The 19027-nt window shown below is 38.6% G+C and overlaps 1 protein-coding gene across 8 annotated transcripts in view; it reads left to right on the top strand.

Moving 5' to 3' along the window:
* The window catches only part of LOC140458145 (serine/threonine-protein kinase WNK1-like), a 157853-nt gene that overhangs the window by 80363 nt on the left and 58463 nt on the right, over positions 1 to 19027 (top strand). For 4 of the 8 annotated variants that reach the window (XM_072552289.1, XM_072552296.1, XM_072552297.1 and 1 more), the window contains 8 exons: positions 400 to 504; positions 818 to 853; positions 4287 to 4427; positions 6154 to 6426; positions 7666 to 7721; positions 8656 to 8815; positions 8928 to 9044; positions 13749 to 13922. In XM_072552289.1, the coding sequence (XP_072408390.1) occupies positions 400 to 504; positions 818 to 853; positions 4287 to 4427; positions 6154 to 6426; positions 7666 to 7721; positions 8656 to 8815; positions 8928 to 9044; positions 13749 to 13922 (1062 nt within the window). Of the gene's footprint in view, positions 1 to 396; positions 505 to 817; positions 854 to 4286; positions 4428 to 6153; positions 6427 to 7665; positions 7722 to 8655; positions 8816 to 8927; positions 9045 to 13748; positions 13923 to 19027 lie in introns of all 8 variants that reach the window. The other 4 variants (XM_072552295.1, XM_072552291.1, XM_072552294.1 and 1 more) reach the window with 3 other exon arrangements.

The following is a 19027-nucleotide window of genomic DNA, read 5'->3' as shown; positions in this document are numbered from 1 at the left end:
GTTTCTGTTGTTTCATGACTTGCATAAATCAGTCATTTTGTTTTGAGTAAGAGCTTCTGTAGGTTCTGTAGATTTTAAAATATATTCAGTTCAATTAAATATTGCAATTTAAGATTGTTACATTGACTTTTTTTGAGCTACATCAGTGAGGACGATATCTTAATTATTTATCAGTAATAGCTCATTTAAACTGTTACTATCTCTATGAATCTAATTGACTTAATCACTGAATTTGTGTAGAATATTGCTGACTATTGGAAGAAATTATTGCATTCAACTTAAAATCACCAACTTAAAATGCCTGATTAACTTTTAATTCAGGATACATTGTCTTCCTTTTCAACGGCTGCATAATATTTGTGTCATAAATTAATTCTGTCGTATCTAAATATCAAGCAGATGCAAATGCAGAGCCAGCCACCACCTACGAGTCTTCCTTTGACTGTGTCAAATCAGCAGGCAGCCCCTCAACCTCCAGCAGGATCCGTACAGCAGACAAACAAGGTAATAATCAGGTATTACAAGATGTTTAAAATTGAATTTTGTGCTAGAAACTGAGATTCAGCAAATCTGGTAGTAGATGGGCAAATTATTAGTGTTGTTGACGAATCATCCTGTTTGATTTTTGTAGATGAATATTAACTGAGAAATTCAGAATCACGTGATGGAAGTTTTGATTATCTGGCATTTTGCTTTTTATTTCCTGATCAAACACTTCTTTTTTTTTCTTCAGCCAACTTGAATTTGTGGTTACATTTATAGGACTCTCTGTTAGCTCGTGCTGTATCTCATCCTTTGTTATGTTTATTTCTTGTAGTTTGGCAGTTACTGCACCCCAACGTATCTTCCACAGGTAGAGAATTTCATTCTTTTTTTGATCAATTCCTCTCCCTTTGTGTGATGTGTACACAGTTTTTGCACTCACATTTGTGCTGTGCAGCATAGAATCCATGCTTCAAGTTGGTTATTTTCTTTTTGTCATAAAACAACAAATGTTTCTTTGTTTTAAAGAAGTTGCTTACTGTACTAAGAATGTAAATTCAGATTGATAGGCTCAAGTTGTAGAATGTCTGTTAATTGCAGGGCAGTCTTCTTTATGGATGCGTGCCAGGTAAGTACATTAATTTCTAGGTAACTTCTAAGTGTGTGAAAGTTATAATTTTTAATGAATTTACAGACTTCCAGTATCACTGATGTGGAAGGAGGGCATTCACCTATAATGCTTGCACTGGCTACGTTATATTTTCCATATATCGCTGCACACTACTTCTGTCAAAGTAATCATCCAATGCCCTTTTTGAATGCCTTAATTGAACCTGCCTCCACTACATTTACATTTGATGCATACCCTAACTAATTGCTGTGTTAAAGTTTTTTTTTCTCCTATCACTCTTGCTTTATTTGTACATCACTTTAACGATATGTTCTGTAGGTTTTTTTTTGTTTAAACAAGAACAGCTTCTTCCTATCTAATCTGCCCATCCGGTCATGATTTGGAAAACTTCCACAAATTTCTTTTTAGCTGCTTTATCTCCAAGGAGAGCATTCCTAACCTCTTCACTCTATCCTCATAACTGAAGTTTCTTATTCCTGAAACCATTCGTATAAGTTGCTTCTGCACACTCTCCAGTGCATTTGCATCTTTCCCATAATATGACAAGCACGCCTGTGTGCAATATTTCAGTCAAGGTGTGACAGTTTTCTCGCACAAGTTGAACATCACCTGTTTGCTCTTACATTCTTTGCCCCCATTTATAAAACAAAGAACACTGTGTGCTTTCTTAACTGCTCTCTCCGCCTCTCCTGTCACCTTCAACAATCTGTGCACATATACATCCTGTGGAACTCTTTCAGAATTGTATCCCTGAATTTATATTGTGCTTCAATGTTCTTGCAACCAAAGTACGTGACCTCACGCTTCTCTGCATTGAGCCTTATCTGCCACTTATGTGCCAAGTCCACCAACTTGTCAGTGTCCTTTTTGGAGTTTCACGCACTCCTCCTCAATTTACAAATCTTCCAAGTTTACTGTTGATCTTTGAGCTCTCAAACTTTGAAATTGACCCCTGCACACAAGATCCTGATAATTAATGTATAACAGGAATGGCAAAGTTCCAAATACTGACCCTTGGTGAATTCCACTGTGTAGCTTCCTCCAGCCTGAACAATACCTATTAACCTTTACTCAATTTCCTCAGCCAACTTTGCTGCTGTCCCTTTTGGATCATAACCTTTTACTTTCCTCACTAGTTTGTGTGGTGCTGTGTCAAACGACTTCTGGAAATCCATGTTTTCTGCATGAATAGTGTTGCCCTCATCTCCCCTTTCTATTACTTGTTGGGAAAAAGAAATCTTTGTGCTGACTGTTCCTAATCAACCCACCTTTTTTCCATGTGACTACTGATTCCATCCTGAGCTCAGATTCCATTAGTGGCTTCTGCAGTCTAAAGTTGAATCAGTCGATTTAGTGAAAAATCTCCCTTTCTCATGTTATTGCTGAAAATTCCCATATAGGAAAAAAAGCTAAGTGTTGTTCAGTTATTAGGTATAATTTGAGTAACATGCCGAACAACTGATCTGCTCTGAAAATGAGCTGCTTAATTGTAATATGTATTAAACATCTGATTCTTTATTATTAGACTTTTTCAGACTAAGTTTTTGTTTTGGTTTACATTTTGTGATAGTTTAGCTGTGGACATAACTCCATGTGTGGGTTCCAGACTTTATTTTGTTTACTGTCAGTTTTTAGAAAATGATTTGATTATGCTTTTCAATTGTATTTGACTGAGTGTAATATTAAAGCAGCCTAACAAAGTTAGAATGAGGTGAGAATCTGGCGTGGAAAAACTGTCTACTGCTTGGATTCATACCTGACTCCAAGGAAGATGGTTGTGGTTGTTGGTCAGTCATATCAAATCCAGGAAATTGAGTCAAGCTTGATACTCAATGGTTTTATCATTGCTGAATTCCCCACTATCAACATCCTGGCTATTGCTATTGAACAGAATAGCTAAATAAATGTTCTGGCTACAAGAATGTGTAAGAGGCTAAGAATCTTGCAGTGTATAATTCATCTCCGGACTCCCCAAAGCCTGTCCACCATTTTCAGCTATATGTTGGAATGTTCTCTAATTGGATGAGTGCAATTCCAACGCACTTGACAAGTTCACACAATTCAGGAAAAAACAGTCCACTTGATTAATATCCTATCTACAAACAATTGCTCCATCATCCATTAATGTACTGTAGCAGCATTGTGCACCATCTATAAGATGCAAGACAGAAATTAATCAAGTCTCCTTTAGCACCTTCCAAACCCACAATCATTACCATGTAGAAGGACAAGAACAGTAAGTATGAGAGAATACCACCACTCCATGTCCTACTCCAAGCCGCATTCCATCCTGGTTTGGAGATATGTCACTGCTGCTTTGCTGGGTCAAAATCTTGGAGCTCCTTCCTGAAAAGCACTGTCTTCCTGCACTACATAGTTGGCAGTGGTCAAGAAGAAAGCTGATTACCCATCTCCAGTTGGTGGTAATAAATAATGGCCCAGCCTGTGAAGCCATATTACTTGAAAGAATGAAAAATGCAGAATACTGGTTTGTTGAGAATTCTTTAAGGTGATCAGCTGCATGGATAGCTTGACAACATCAAGTTGCAGTGATGTTAGAAATCACTGTTAAAGAACATTGCAATCAGTTGTATGCCTAGCCATTTGAAGTCAAATTAAGTTGATGGCTAAAGCTGTGTGTGACTTGCTTTGAGTTCACCTGTGAGACCCCTTTTCTGCTGACTGCTAAACCTAGACTAATAACATGGTCCACAATTGCTGAGGAGAATCAAATAAAATTCTGCTTCTGCTGTGTGGGCATGAATGGAGGAGTAGAACTTTCTAATGTTGTGCACAATCTTAGTCCCTTGCATGACTGTTTCATACTTGGATGCTGCTGTCAGGGAGTTTGAGCTAAAACGGAAGAATGCCTTCATTGCTGAAAATATCTTGAGTTTGCCGAGACTGATGTTGCATGCGTTTTCGCTTGATAGAGAAGGTTGCCTGACCATGCAAAAAGTGTTTTGTTAAAAGATTACTGAAAAGTGGTCCCATTGGCGCTTCAGTAATTAACACATTATATATAAATATTAATTGTAATTTGATCTCCTTTCCAAGTTTGATTAAATCTATTTAAGATTAACATTCTGGTTAAAGTATGCACTTAAGCCATTTGGTAAAACTTGCTTGCAAATATTATAAATACCACATTTTTGTCTCTTTAATTACCCAGACGGCACCACAGCAGCCTGTGCAGTATTCTCTTCCACAAATGGTATCCAGTGGTTCAGTTCCAGGTCAAATAGTTCCTCAACCCCAGGTTCTGCCTGTCAGTCAAATGCATACTGCTCAGCAGGGTCCTACTTCAACACAGGTAAAACATTGAATCACTGAATCATGCTTTCTTCATTGTTTGACCAGATTAAGCTATATTTTCCCATGCTACCTACTTGATTCCTCAAATAATCAGTCTGAAGCATTCAACTGGGTAAATAATGAAAATTGCTTTTAAATTAGGAAATTTTTATTTTAACTGTTAGTAACTTGAAGTATGTCTAATAATTTGTTTTAATCCCTTGCTCACCTTTCAAAGAATCATAGTTGTTGTTAAGCAGGATTGTCCAACTTACTGAATGAGATAACAGACTTCAGTTCTTTTTCTCAGGCCAGTAAGCAATTTTCAGGAAATGGTATTAAAGGCCCTTGAAAGGGGAACTCTTTTTTTTTGTTTCTAAACTGTATTCATAATATCAGTGTCTCCCACAATAAAAACCATGCTTCTCGTGTTCTCCTGTCCTGTCAAGATCTTGTTTCAATAAGATGTCCTCTCATTTCCCTCTCATCCAATGAACATGAGCCACATCTTTTCAGTCATTCTTCAGGGGCTAAGTCCTTCATTCCAAGAATGAGTTAACTAAATCTTATGCAGCTATGTCCTTTTTTAAATAAGGAGACCAAAACTGCACACTAATCCAGATGTGGTTCCATCACTACCATGTACTACTACAGTGGAATTTGCTGATTTGGATATTTGATTACCTTTGCAATCAACGCTGCCTTTCAATTTGCCTTTGTAATGCTGTATGTCCACTTGCCATACCTGCTGCCAGTTTTGAGATTCATGCATCAGGATACCTAGATTCATGTCTACCATTAAATTTTGCAATCTCTCTACATTTAAATAATACACACTTTTTTCAGTTTTTTCTGCCAAAATGGACATGTTTATATTTACCTATGTTGCACCACATCTGTTAAGTTTTGTCCCCTTTCCATGACCCTTTGCAAACACTACTGCCTCTTGATAACTTACTTTCCCACCTATCCTGCTGTCATGGCAGTTTTAGCTGTTGCACATTTTGCTGTCTCATCCAAATCCTTGATGTGGAATTTAAACATTTGAGGCCCCAGCACTGATCTGTGTGGCACTTCACTGTTACAGCTTGCCAATCCAAAAAGGATTCACCTTTTCTGACACTCTGCTTCCTATTATCTAATGAATCTATGTGCTCTTAGCTTGTGCAGCGACATTTGACCTGTCCTCTTTACCAAGCATCCTGGAAATTTACATATGCTGCACCTACAGGTTTCCCTCTATCCATCTGAATTTTACTGTTGTTTAAAAAAAATGTAATCAATGAGATAAATGGTCACAGTGGAGGATATTTTACTGTAGGGGAACATTTAAAAAATATACTTGAACAGAATACTCATTTGTATTGGCTTTTTTGACTTTGATAACTAAAATAGTGCATTTGTATAATTTTAAGAATTCCCTAATTTATTACCAACTCAAATAAAAGAAGTGCATTTACTTAGGCTTTGAGCTACCTTTTTGCACCAAGAGAAGAGAACAGAAGTTGGATGAGGTAAATGTGAAGAGGAGACAACATCATTAATTGTTGTGTGGCAAGATGTAATGATATGGGCCATTTGTTTTGCTTCATTTTATAAGGAATAAAAGATTTTAAGCTACAGAAAGCTTTAAGTGCTAGTTTTTCATGCTATTTATTCCCCTGCAAGAAGAATAAATTTTGCAGTTTTGTATGTTGTACCAAGCTTTTAGTTGTTCTGATTGTTTGCTTTAATATCTCTGACAGAATTACTCTACCCAATTGCCAGTTGTTACTCCTAGCCCTGTAAAGTCTTCTGGGAGTGTCCAGTCCACTATCGTCTCACCACCACTTCCAGTTTCCATGGATGTTGTATCTCAGCCTGTTACACAAGCATCATATCACGTTGGTCTTGCTGCAGGCATGGCTCAAGCCTATATTGAATCTACAGCACCTGGACAAACAAGATTACTACAGCCTTGTACCTCCACTCTTCAGCAGAACCAGACGGGACAATTACAGACACAGGCATCCCAAGAGGTATTTGGATGAATAGGCATGCAATTATTAAAGAAATGAAAGCAATCTTTATCTGTCTCCTACTTGAATTTATTTATTTTTGGAAGTGAGTGCATCTACTATATATCAAAATATCAGATTTGGCTCCACTTTCATGATTTGCACAAGTGATTTGGCAATTTCTTTGATTGAAGAGTTGTGTGCAGCTTCAGGTTCATTGTCACTGCCACACATTTATCCAACTCCTACAAAACAAATTGGGGAAATTAGTGCACCTGATTTTAGGTGGGTGTTCCCAAATCAGAAATTGAGGAGCAATTTAGATTTTCCAAAGGGAAGAGATGAGTAGGTGATTTTCCTGAAGCATAATGAGAAGATGTGGTATTATTTGGACTAAGGGATATGGTGTGAGGGAGTGCATGGGGAAGAGACGAGTGATAAGGAAAGAAATAACAATAGCTATATTTTCCCCACTGTATCTATTGCAAATGCCATTGATTGGTATGATGGTTTCTTCCCCTCCATGTCATGCACCAAAAAGGCATAAGGGGAAAAGAAACAGTGAAGAATATAGGAAGAATAAGAAACAACACCAAGAGGAAATTTACACATTAATGTGCATTAAAAGTTTTTAGCACTTGTTAAAAACAAGCGGTGAATGCATGTATTTTCTGTTCTGAAATATCACTTATAGTCTCTTGTTCTTTAGTTGATCCTTTTAATATGTAATGTGTATATATTGTTAAATTTTCTTGCCCAAGCAATTGCCTGTAACAATGTAGTTATTTTGCCACTACATAACTAGCTGCCCATTTTTCCACAAAGTCGGAAGAGTATACTACATGGGCATGAGTAGACTATGTAGTCCTTTTGAGTCTTCACCTTTCAAGTAGCATGGCCTGTCTTCTAACTTCATCTCTGTTCTTCTCTGTTTTTCAAATGTTATTTCAAATGCTATTGAGATATTTATGCTTCCACACACCCTAGGCTGAGGAATTGTTGCCCCTTTGTCTGCTTTCCTTCCACTCCTTTATCCCTTGCTGACATCCAGGCTGTTAAAGTAGTGAAGTGAGGTGCTTGGCATCGGCTTCTTTTGAGAAGTAGCACAGGGAAAGCAAAACTGATCATGAGTGATGTTACTACTTCAGAATTTGAGAAGGAAAAGCAATATGTGGCATTATTAGAAGAAAATGTTCATTTTTGTTCATTTGGGTTTTGGTTATTAGTACTCGTTAACACTGAATTTAATTATATTTCTAGGGGACCCAGGCTCCAATGCAGGCGGAACAGTTGCAGTTATGCTCATCTGTGGACAGGTGATTTTAAAACTGATTAGGAATACATAATATGAGAATGCATTTTTCTTTTGAGCTTTACACACAACACATAGGGCAACGTAATGTAATAAAATATCAAAAGATTATCTCTGGAGATAAGGGATGCCGGGAGAGGGAGATCTGCTTAAGTTGTAAAGTATATTGATTAGATCCCATCGAGAGGACTAAATTTAGTTCTGTACACTGCAACTCAGGACAGAGTATGAACTTATAATTTAGAAGCAGAAGCAGGCCACTTGCCTCTTAAACCGTGTTCCACCATTTCAGAAGATCAAGGCTGATCTGTCTGTGCTCTGAGTTCCACAATCCCATCCATCCAAGCAACCTTGGACTTCTGTTAGGCAAGGGAATCAATCCACTTGTCTTTAAAATTATTAAATGTCTGTCTCCACTGCCTTATGAGGGACAGTGACTTGGTCTTTCCTGTGAAGTGACTTGGGGGAGTGTCCCTACTACTAATGCGTGATAGGAGCCTAGCAGTAAAATCCAATTTGTGAATTTCAGTTGTAGCAAGAAAATTAGCATTTAGATTAAAAAATGTCAAATAACAAGGAAGAGTATTTATAACTATAAAACCATGGAAACTTTCTATATCATTCATGAATTTCTAGAAATGTTTTTAAAACTGGGAAGTAATACCTACATAATTGGAATATGAAATTAAAGTGCACTTTTGTAGGAATGCTGTTCAAGGTCCCAATAGTGAAACCTGATGTTGGAAGCCTTTAAATGTGGATCTTTTATCAGAATATGGTCCATTCCGATGAAACGTCTGCGTGAAAGTTAATTAAAGATTGACTTTTTTGGATGCTCACATGTTTGATCCTGTGCATTGGGACCATTCTCTAATTTAGATGTGTAATTCTCCAAAAACTGTGTTTGAAGATGAATCTAATTATTTTGGAATTTCCAGTGCTCACTCAGATGTTGCTTCTGGGATGAGCGATGGTAATGAAGGCCTTCCAGCAAGTGGAAGACATGAAGGGAGATCAGCAAAGCGGCATTATCGTAAATCTGTAAGGAGTCGTTCACGTCATGAAAAATCATCTAGACCAAAGCTACGAATTCTAAACGTAAGCGTCCATTGTATTAGGTACTTAGAATAAGAGTTTCAGGGTTTCATGAAGGCTTTTTATAAATCTTGCCCAACTTGAGTACAATGTACACATTGTACTTTATTTTTAGGTTTCAAATAAAGGAGACAGAGTCGTGGAATGCCAACTGGAAACGCACAATCGAAAAATGGTTACTTTTAAATTTGATTTGGATGGTGACAATCCAGTAGAGATAGCTTTTATTATGGTGAGTAAAATTTAATGACTTGATTTGAGGACTAATATCTGTGCTGTCAAATAAAGTGCTGTTTGTAGTGAATGTTATGATTCCAGCTGATGTAATTAGTTGCCGATTCAGATCCCAACTGAAATTTTTTGTTTTTGTTTTTAGTAAGGTGACCTTTCATTGAGATATAAGCACAGAGTGCTGCAGGTTTGGTTTTAACAATAAAAAAGTTTATTCTGCAAAAGAAATTAAAATAAAATGGAAAACAAAATTTATTTGCACACAATATATGTTTGGATTTCAGAACGTAAGAGTATAAATAGAATTATTTTCAGAGCACTTATTTCTTTCCTCTAATCAACTTGCCCAGTGATGTAATTACACACTTCTGAACCAGGTGGTCTTGAACCCAGAATTCCTGTCCAGTGATAGCAACACTACCACTGCACCACAAGAGGCATTAATGATTTGAATAGTTGCTTAGAAAGTCATATATCCAAATTTGTGGATGACAAGTTAAGCAACATTGTGAACAGTGTAGATGATGGTATTAAATTACAAAGGGATTTTGATAGATTAAATGAATGAGCAGAGCTGTGGTAGATTTCAGTGTAAGCAAGAGTGAGGTTATCCATTTAGGACTGAAGAAGGATAGATCAGGATACTTTCTAGATGGTATGAAGTTAAATACAGTAGATGTCCAAAGAGACTTGGGTATTTAGGTGCATGATTATTTAAAATGTCACAAACGGGTGAAGAAAATATTCAACAAAGCTAATGGAATAATTGTGAAGGACATAGCTGAGGAGATCATGGAAACATCACTGGAGTCAGGGAGGATCGCAGAGGACTGAAAAATGGCAAATGCAATACCCCTGTTTTAGAATAGCGGGAGGCATAAGATGGGAAATTATAGGCTGATTAGATTGACCTCTGTTGTTAGTAAGATTTTAGACTTCATTAAGTATGAGATTGCAGGATACTTGGAAGTACATCGTAAAATACGGCAAAGTCAGCATGGCTTTGGGGAAGTCACGCCTGACAAGAGTTCGTAGAGAAGGTAACAAGCAAGTTGGGCAAAGAAAAGCCAGTGATGTGATCTGTTTGGATTTCCAGAAAGCTTTTCACAAAATGCTGCATAGTAGGCTGCTAAGTAAAATAGGAGAAAGTGAGGACTGCAGATGCTGGGGATCAGAGCTTAAAAATGTGTTGCTGGAAAAGCGCAGCAGGTCAGGCAGCATCCAAGGAGAAGGAGAATCAACGTTTTGGGCATAAGCCCTTCTTCAGGAATGAGGAGGGGTGCCAAGCAGGCTAAGATAAAAGCTAGGGAGGAGGGACTTGGGGGAGGAGTGTTGGGAATGCGATAGGTGGAAGGAGGTTAAGGTGAGGGTGATAGGCCGGAGAGGGGGTGGGCACGGAGAGGTCGGGAAGAAGATTGCAGGTCAAGAAGGCGGTGCTGAGTCTGAGGGTTGGGACTGAGAAAGATGGGGGAGGGGAAATGAGGAAGCTGGAGAAATCTGCATTCATCCCTTGTGGTTGGAGGGTTCCTAGGCGGAAGATGAGGCGCTCTTCCTCCAGGTGACGTGTTGCCTTGGTCTTGCAGTGGAGGAGACCAAGGACCTGCATGTTTTTGGCAGAGTGGGAGGGGGAATTAAAGTGTTCAGCCACGAGGCGGTTGGGTTGGTTGGTGCGGGTGTTCCAGAGGTGTTCTCTGAAACGTTCCGCAAGTAGGTGGCCTGTCTCCCCAATGTATAGGAGGCCACATCGGATGCAATAAATGATGTGTGTGGAGGTGCTAAGTAAAATAACAGCCTGTGGTGTTAGGGGCAAGGTACTGGCATACCTAGAGGATTGGCTGACTGGCAGAAGGCAGAGAGTGTGGATAAAGAGGTCTTTTTCATGATTGTAGCCAGTGACGAGGGGGAGTTCCACAGGGATCAGCATTGGGACCATAACTATTCATGTTATACATTTAACAGTCTGGGTGAAAGAACTGAAGATATTGTTGCTAGGTTTGTCGATTACACAAAGATGGAGAGGCAGGTTGTGTTGAGCAAGTGGGGAGGCTGCAGAGACACTTGGACAGCCTAGGAGAGTGGGCAAAGAAATGGCAGATGGAATATCGTGTGGGAAAGTTAAAGGTTATGCATTTTGGCTTTGACTATTTTATAATTGGGGAAAGGCTTCAGAAATCTGACGCGCAAAGGGATTTGCCAGTCCTAGTTCAGGATCTATTAAGATTAACAAGCAGATTCAGTTGGCAGTTAGGAAGGCAAATGCAATGCTAGTATTTGTTTTGAGAGGGCTAGAATATAAAAGGAGGGATGCCCTGTGGAGTCGATATAACACTCTGGTCAGACTGCATTTGGAATTTTGAGTAATTTTGGGCCATGTATCTAAGAAAATGTGCTGATGTTGGAGGGGGTCCAGAGGAGATTCACAAGAATGGTCCTGGGAATGCAGGGGTTGTCATATTAGGAACGGTTGAGGACTTTTGGTCTATACTCGATGGAGTTTAGATGGAAGAGGAAGAGATCTCACTGAAATTTATAGGATACTTAGAGGCATGGATAGAATAGACAAGGGGAAGAAATTTCTATTAGTAGGCGAGACTAAGACCTGAGATGTGAAGGGATAACCCTTTAGAAATGAAATGAGAATTTCTTCAGCCAGAAGGTGGTGACTCTGGAACACATTGCCACAGAAGGTTATGGAGGCCAAGTTACCGAGTTTATTTAAGACCGAGCTAGATCCTTGCTTAGTAAGGTGAGAAAGTTGGAGAAATGGGTTGAGAAACACATTGACCGTGATCGAAGTGTTGAGTAGACTCAATGGGCTAACTGTTCCAAATCAAGGAGTACAAGTATGTAGAAGCTATGCTGCAGTTGTACAAAACCCTGGTTAGAGTCCCTGGCCCCCCACCCCCTGAGTACTGAGAGTCGATCTGGGCATCACATTTTAGAAGGATATGTTTGTCTCTGAAAATGGTTTAGAAGAACGATAGCTGAATTACAGAGGTTAAGTTGTGAGGAGTGATTATCAAAATTAAGCCTGTTTTCTCCAGAATTTAGAAGGTTAAAGGGTAAGCTGTTCAAAGTCTTCAAGGTATTAACTGGAAAAGACAGGATAGACAAATAACTTTTTCCACTGGTTGAGGATTCTAGAATCAGGAGAGACCGTCTGAGAATTTGTGCCCAGACCATTCAGGATAGATGTTAGAAAGCACTTCTACGCACACAGGATGCTAGTGGTTTGAAGCTCCTTTCCGTAAATGACAATGGATGTAAAATCATTCATTAATTTTAAATAAGAGAAAATTTGTTTAAGGAATATGGGCCAAAGGCAGCTGTATGAAGTTTGGCCACAGATCAGTTATGATTTCATAGAATGGCAGTACAGGCTCAAGGAGCTGAATCACTGACACCTGTTCCAATGTTCTCTACATTAGTTGAGATGGGAAACCTCACCCTTTTAAAAAGTGTTTGGTTGAGCACTTGCCTTAACATTCACAGCTATTGGCTAAGTGCTGGAAAGTGAGACTGTGTAAATTTACTATAGTTTTTGTTGGTGTAGATTTGATGGGCCGACGAGCCTCTTCTGATTCAATGAACTAGCTTAAGCCAAGACCATGTGAAGTGGTGGAAACTGAACCTTAATTTTTTTTTGCTCCGGGTGCCCGCTCCGATTTTAGATTCGTTCTACATTCTTGCATACCCCTGATAATCTTGCATTCCTTTCTAATCAAGAATCTGTTGACCCCTCTGTTAAAAATATTTACAGATTCTGCACACTCCCTTTTGAGGAAGGGAATTCCGAAGAGACTGAGTTCTCAGTTTTTTTTTCCTCGGTCTGTCTTTAATAGGCACCCCCTTATTTTTAAGCTGTAGCCCCTAGTTTAGATTCTTCCACAGCAGGAATTATCGTTTCCATGTCCTTCTAGTCAAGTCCCCTCAGGATCGTGGATGTTTCCATTAAGTCACCTCTGCTTCTTAATTCCAAAGGATGTAGTCCTCGCCTGTCTAATGTTTCTTCATAAGACAATTCAATCATTTCAGGTATTATTCTAGTAAACCTTCTCTGAACTGCTTTCAATGCATCATCCACCTTTCTGAATGCTGAGCAGGTTAGAAGGGCTGAATTGCTAATCCTGCCTTAGTTCTTATATTCTTAATTGATGTGATTGCATTAATCTGACATATAACTGTTTAATTTGGGAGTATTTTACTAGCAACCAATGTAAACACAAACCCGTTACTCAAAAGTGTTGCTCGCTCTCAATGTAAAAAAAAATCACCATGGCTACAGGAATACAAGTTAATCATTCAGCCCTGCAGTGACAGAAAATCTATGTGCGTACAGTTCAAAACTAAATGATATGATACAGATAAATCGCACATCTTAGTACAAAATTATATTCGTTCTGTCAAAGAAGATGAGTGACTTAAGTTTATCTGGAGAATATTGGGTTGTCCTATTTAAGAGGAGACTTTAAAATCCTGAACTGTTTTGATGGTATCAGTAATGAGAAATGGTTCCATTGTGCATCTTTATGATGGTAAAAGAAGTATTCCTGTATGCAGTTATGAAAGTAAACTGCTTTTGATTATATTCGCTAAAATGGAACTACAGAACAACTTTTTTGATGAACATTTATGCCCTTAATTGCTAAGGATACACAATTTGATGATAGGAATTGAGAGTAATCTACAGTCTTCTCTGATACAGGTTCAGAACGAGTTTATCCTGGAGACTGAGAGGGAATCATTTATTGACCAAGTAAGGGAAATTATTGAGAAAGCTGATGAAATGCTGAGTGAAGATCCAAGTGGGGAGCCAGAAGGTGATCAAGGATTGGAGACTGTAAAAGCCCAGGTAGCTGCTTGCTTTAATCAAGCACAGGTATGCTGTGATTGCTTTACTACTTAATTGTAACAGCTAATACAGATTTGCCTGAAGGCCTTCACCATTTGACTTTCAAGGTTTGAAACTCTTGAGTTGTTTATAATGCTGTGTTGATGTTGCTTTGTATATGAGAAGAGATCGTGTCAGTCTACCCAAATAAGGTACAGATCTATTTTCATTCATCAGATCCATGTACATTTCTGCAACATTCATAGACATGGTACCTGTGGTTGATATACAAGAAAGGAGCAAGCCAAGTTTATTCTTTTGAGTTTGCGCATGATTTGTTTAGATTTCAGAATCTGTATAAATCTTCTGTTCCTTTACTCCTTCCTGCCATTCTTTTCCTCCAATTTTCTCTCTCTATTGCATATATTTATTTTCCATTTCAATCTTAACTTTATTCACTGAACATTTGTACAGAATTTCAAATAGTTGGTGGATGACACGTAAAACAAAAATAAAATAGTGTGCCTGAAATAAAACAGTAATTACTGTCAGTGTATAGGAGCTCTGGCAGCATCTATGCAGGGAGAAACAGTTAATGTTTTGAGTTAAATGGGGGATTTAATGTTGGGAAAGGGGTGAGGGGAGAGTGCAAAATAGAAGATTAGGAATAGATTAGTATGTAAGAGAGGTTAAATTGCAAGATATCATGGAACAAAAGGCAAAGGGCTAATGTTTATAGTAAAGAAACAAAGAATTGGTCCAGAGTAAGTAGTAGTGGCATATTAAGAGTTGGCGTTGTGTGAAAACAAAACATGAAAGCGTGGTACAGATTGGCATTTGCAAAATGAATAAAATGGAGGACAAAGTTCGTAATCTAAAGTTGTTGAACTCAGAGTCCAGATAGCTTTAATGTGTCTGAAGAAAAGATTTCGTGCTTGCATTGAGCTTGACTGGAACATTGTAGTAGGTCAAAGACTGAAGACCGAAATTGAAGTGAGCAAGAGTAATAAACTTGGTTTGCCTATTTGATTTCTGTAACCATCTTCGTTTGTAGTCAGATTCAAGTGGCGCATTGCCTTTACAGGGCATCTGGATCCTAAGTGAACAGAAGATGCAACTGTGTAATCTTGGTTAAAGTTATTAATAAACATTGCTGATCTTGAACTGGATGTGCAAGTTTGAAAAGTCAATTTAATATTAAATTGGGTACTGAAATGAAATAAAAGTGAAGAAAGATTGCTTTGAAAAAGAACAAACAAAAGGGTGAAGTGTATTTTGATACTGATTAGATTCATAGTTGAAAAGTTTCGTTAGATTACAGTGGACAGACCTTAAGTTGTAGCGAGTTGAATTTGCAACTGTCATATATGCAGAAATTTAATCAAAGTCAGTGCATGTCAGTTGACATGACAGTGAGGGTATCATTATTGTGCACAATGCTGAAGAGTACATCTCTATCAGCAGTTTCCAGATCATTGTCTTTAACTGCATCTGTGCCCACGTGGAGGTGCCAGATTTGGATATAAATAATGTACCTTAAAACTTTATGGCAATTTTTACAATAGATTCTGCCTCTCAGGAAAAGATTTTGAAGTTGTGATGCAGAGGTGATTTACCAGAATGATATCAGGTGTTACGATCTCACATGAAGTCAGTGGCACAATTATGGTAGAGATCAGAAATATTTTTCCTCTTAAGAGTCAGGAAACCTATTTTTTCACAAAGTAGTAAACTACAACAATCAAGGTATAAGAACTTTGCTCAGTATAGACATAATCTGCAACACGGAAACGGACACTTCAGTCCAACTGATCCGCGCCGACCAGGTATCCTAAACTGAACTAGTTCCATTTGGCCATATCTTTTTCAAATTCTTTCTATTTATGTACCTATCCAAATGCATTTTAACTGTTGTAATTGTACCTGCCTCTATTACTTCCGCTGGCAGCTCATTGTATAATACACCACCCTCTGTGTGGAAAAGGTTGCCCCTCAAGTCCTTTTTTTAAATCTCTTCTCTTCCCCCACCACCTTAAACCAATGTCCTCAAGGTTTGGACTCTACGACCCCATGGAAAAGACCTTGTCCATTTATCCTATCCATGTTCCTCATGATTTTATATACCTATATAAGGTCACCCCTCTGCCTCTGTCATTTCAGGAAAAAGTCCCAGCCTATAAGTATGTAATGATCTGCCCAAGCATGTATAGTATGATACACCTAAACAACGCACAAAAAATACTTTTCACTGTATTTCAGTATTGGTAATAATAATAATAAATCAAACCAATTCAGCCTTCTATGTTTTGCTATTATTCCTACAAACTTTACATGCATGTATAATGTCAAATGAGCAAATTAGTGTACAGAACAATGTTTCTGTTGGCAAGTGTACCATGTGCAGTGTGTCCATTCACATTAAGGTGACACATTAAGCTGAACAGCATATAGTTGCTCCCATGACAGTTGGATTAAGTCCTGATGAGTGAAGTGAAGGAGATTCAGGAAGAGATGAAGGGCCTTTCCTCATTAGTTTTACTTTGCATTAAGTCAGTACTCAACTTGACTTTCGTAATCATGACTGGAGATAAAGCCACGGGCAGTCCATGCCCAAATCTGCCACCAAGGCATTCTTGGGACAGTTCAGAAGGCAATTCAGACAGGCAAATATGAATGCGAATAGCTGTGGTAACGGAGGATGTTCATGCTGTCAACGCTTTGAGAACTTTCTTCATGTCTCATACGTATTCAACAAGGTAAGACGTTGATTGCCATGCTAGTCAGCAACTCCATCCTGTGATGATCAGGATGTGATGTGATATAGAAATGGGGCATGGTCTTTTTTCACTTTAGCAATAATTTATACAGATTATTGCTGGTCTGACCTGTTTGTATGTTACGGAGCTGGAGGGTTGGTGCTCATGCTGTGAAGTCATCAACAGAAATCCTAAATCAGAACAGCATTGCCTGCTGCATCAGAAAGATGAGAATTGATGTGAATATTGATTATTACCTTCTTGCCTGTACCATTGCGGCAAATGCAGAGTGATCTCTTGTGCCCTGATCACAACATCCAATCTTGCAGAGGTAACTCTCTAATTTACTGTTTAGGAGCTGAAGGTCATTCAGACCTTTTGGGACAGCTTAGTTGTTAGCACTGCTGTTGCACATTACCACAGACCCCGGTTCAATTCGAGCCTCTGGTGATTATCTGTGTGGAGTTTGCATGTTCTTCCTTTGTCTGCTTGGGTTTTGTCTGGGTGTTTTGGTTTCCTCCCACAATCAGAGATCTGCAGGTTAGGTAGATTGGCCATGCTAAATTGTCCATAATGTCTAGGGATGTGGAGTTAGAGGGATAGGCTAGTGGGGGTTGGTTTTGGATGTGATGCTTTTCAGAGGGTTGGTAGGCCAAATGACCTGTTTCCACACTAGGGATTTTGAGAGACTTGGCGAGCCTGAGTCTCACCTGCCCTCGACAGACACACCTTCCCATCCACCCCTTGCTCCTTTTTAAAACATTTACAGGAATCAAAAAAATTCTCATAACAACAATGTAATATCTTTTACATAACTGATTTATCAAATTAAAAATGCAAACAAACAGATGCTTTTACTTTGTATTGAAGTCCTTGATTCAGTTTTCCTTTTCAGGCCCATTTCACTTAAACTGCCAATAACTCAAGTCAGAAATGTCTGAAATCAGAAGTTTTAACACTTAGTCTGAGTACTGACACTCTGCTAATTACAGGTCACCATCCTGAAAATGCTCCTCATATCATGGTTCTGTCTTCCATTAATTAACCAGTCCTCTGGGTTCTTATCAAGTAGCCAAACATGTATCCTGTTAGATACTTCTGAAAATCCAAATAAGTTACATCCATTGCTTGTACTTTGGCAATCCTGCTTGTTACTACTTCGGAGAATCCTAATGAATTTGTAAGGCATAATTTCCCCTTTGTGAAGCCATGCTGAATCTGCTTGATCATATGTATCTTTAAATGGTCTGCTATTACATCTTTTATAATCGACTAACATTTTCCCAAATAATAGAAGTTAAGCTAATTGGCTGATAGTTACCTTTTATTTTGTTACACTTCCCTTTTGAAATAAAGGTTTTCAGTTGGTAATTTTCCAGAATCTGAGGATTCTTTTTTATAGAATCCCTACGGTGTGGGGACAGGTCCTTCGGCCCAACAAGTCACGTTGACCCTCCGAAGAGTAACCTACCCAGACCCATTCCTCTACCCTATTACTCTACACTACCCCTGACTAATGCACCTAACCTACACATCCCTGAACACCGTAGGCAATTTAATATAGCCAATTCACCTGACCTGCACATCCACATTGGATTGTGGGAGGAAACCAGAGCACTGGGAGGAAACCCAAGCAGACACAGGGAGAACATGCAAACTCCACACATAGTCACTCAAGGCGGGAATTGAACCTCTAGGCCCCTGGCGCTGTGAGGCAACAGTGCTAACCACTGAGTCACTATGCCATCCTTGGAAGACAACTACCAGTGCATCCACTATCTCTGTAGCTACTTCCTTTAATATTCTAGTGTGCATCCCATCAGATCAAGAGAACTTGGGGATCATTAACCCTTTTGTCCCTTGATTATTTTTGGAATGCTTCTATTTCTGTAAAGACTTCCAAAAGTATTTGACTTCTCTGCTATTTCCTTGGTTCTTTGTTATTATTTCCTAGCCTTGTTCATTAAGGGCTTATGTTAACTCTCTTCCTTTACATATATTTAAAGAAAGTCTTGCTGCCCACTTTGGTAATGCTTGCAGTTTAATCTTGATGTTTATCTTCTTGCTTTTTTTTTGGTTGTTGTTTTGGGTTTTAAAATTTTTCTAATTTTCTGGTTGTTCACTAATCTTTGCCACGTTCTGTGTTCTTTCAATTTGATGCTAACCTTAACTTTCCTGGTTAATTATGCTGGCCAATCCCTTCCTAGAAACCTCCCGTCCCACTAAAAAATCGTTGCTGTAAGCCATAAACTACTTTCTTAAACAACTGTCATTGTTGCTTAACTGTCTTTATTGCTGACCTCCCTTCTCAGTGTAATCCAGCTGACTGTACCCTTTTTTAACTTTAGTATAGTTCTTTCTGACCCAAGATTTACCCCTTAAACTGACTGCGGAATC

This window comes from Chiloscyllium punctatum, chromosome 32 (assembly GCF_047496795.1).
Source record: "Chiloscyllium punctatum isolate Juve2018m chromosome 32, sChiPun1.3, whole genome shotgun sequence".
In the NCBI taxonomy this organism is placed as follows: domain Eukaryota; kingdom Metazoa; phylum Chordata; class Chondrichthyes; order Orectolobiformes; family Hemiscylliidae; genus Chiloscyllium; species Chiloscyllium punctatum.
The sequence above is the reverse complement of the archived record's forward strand: the minus strand, read 5'-3'. Positions and strand labels throughout refer to the sequence as shown.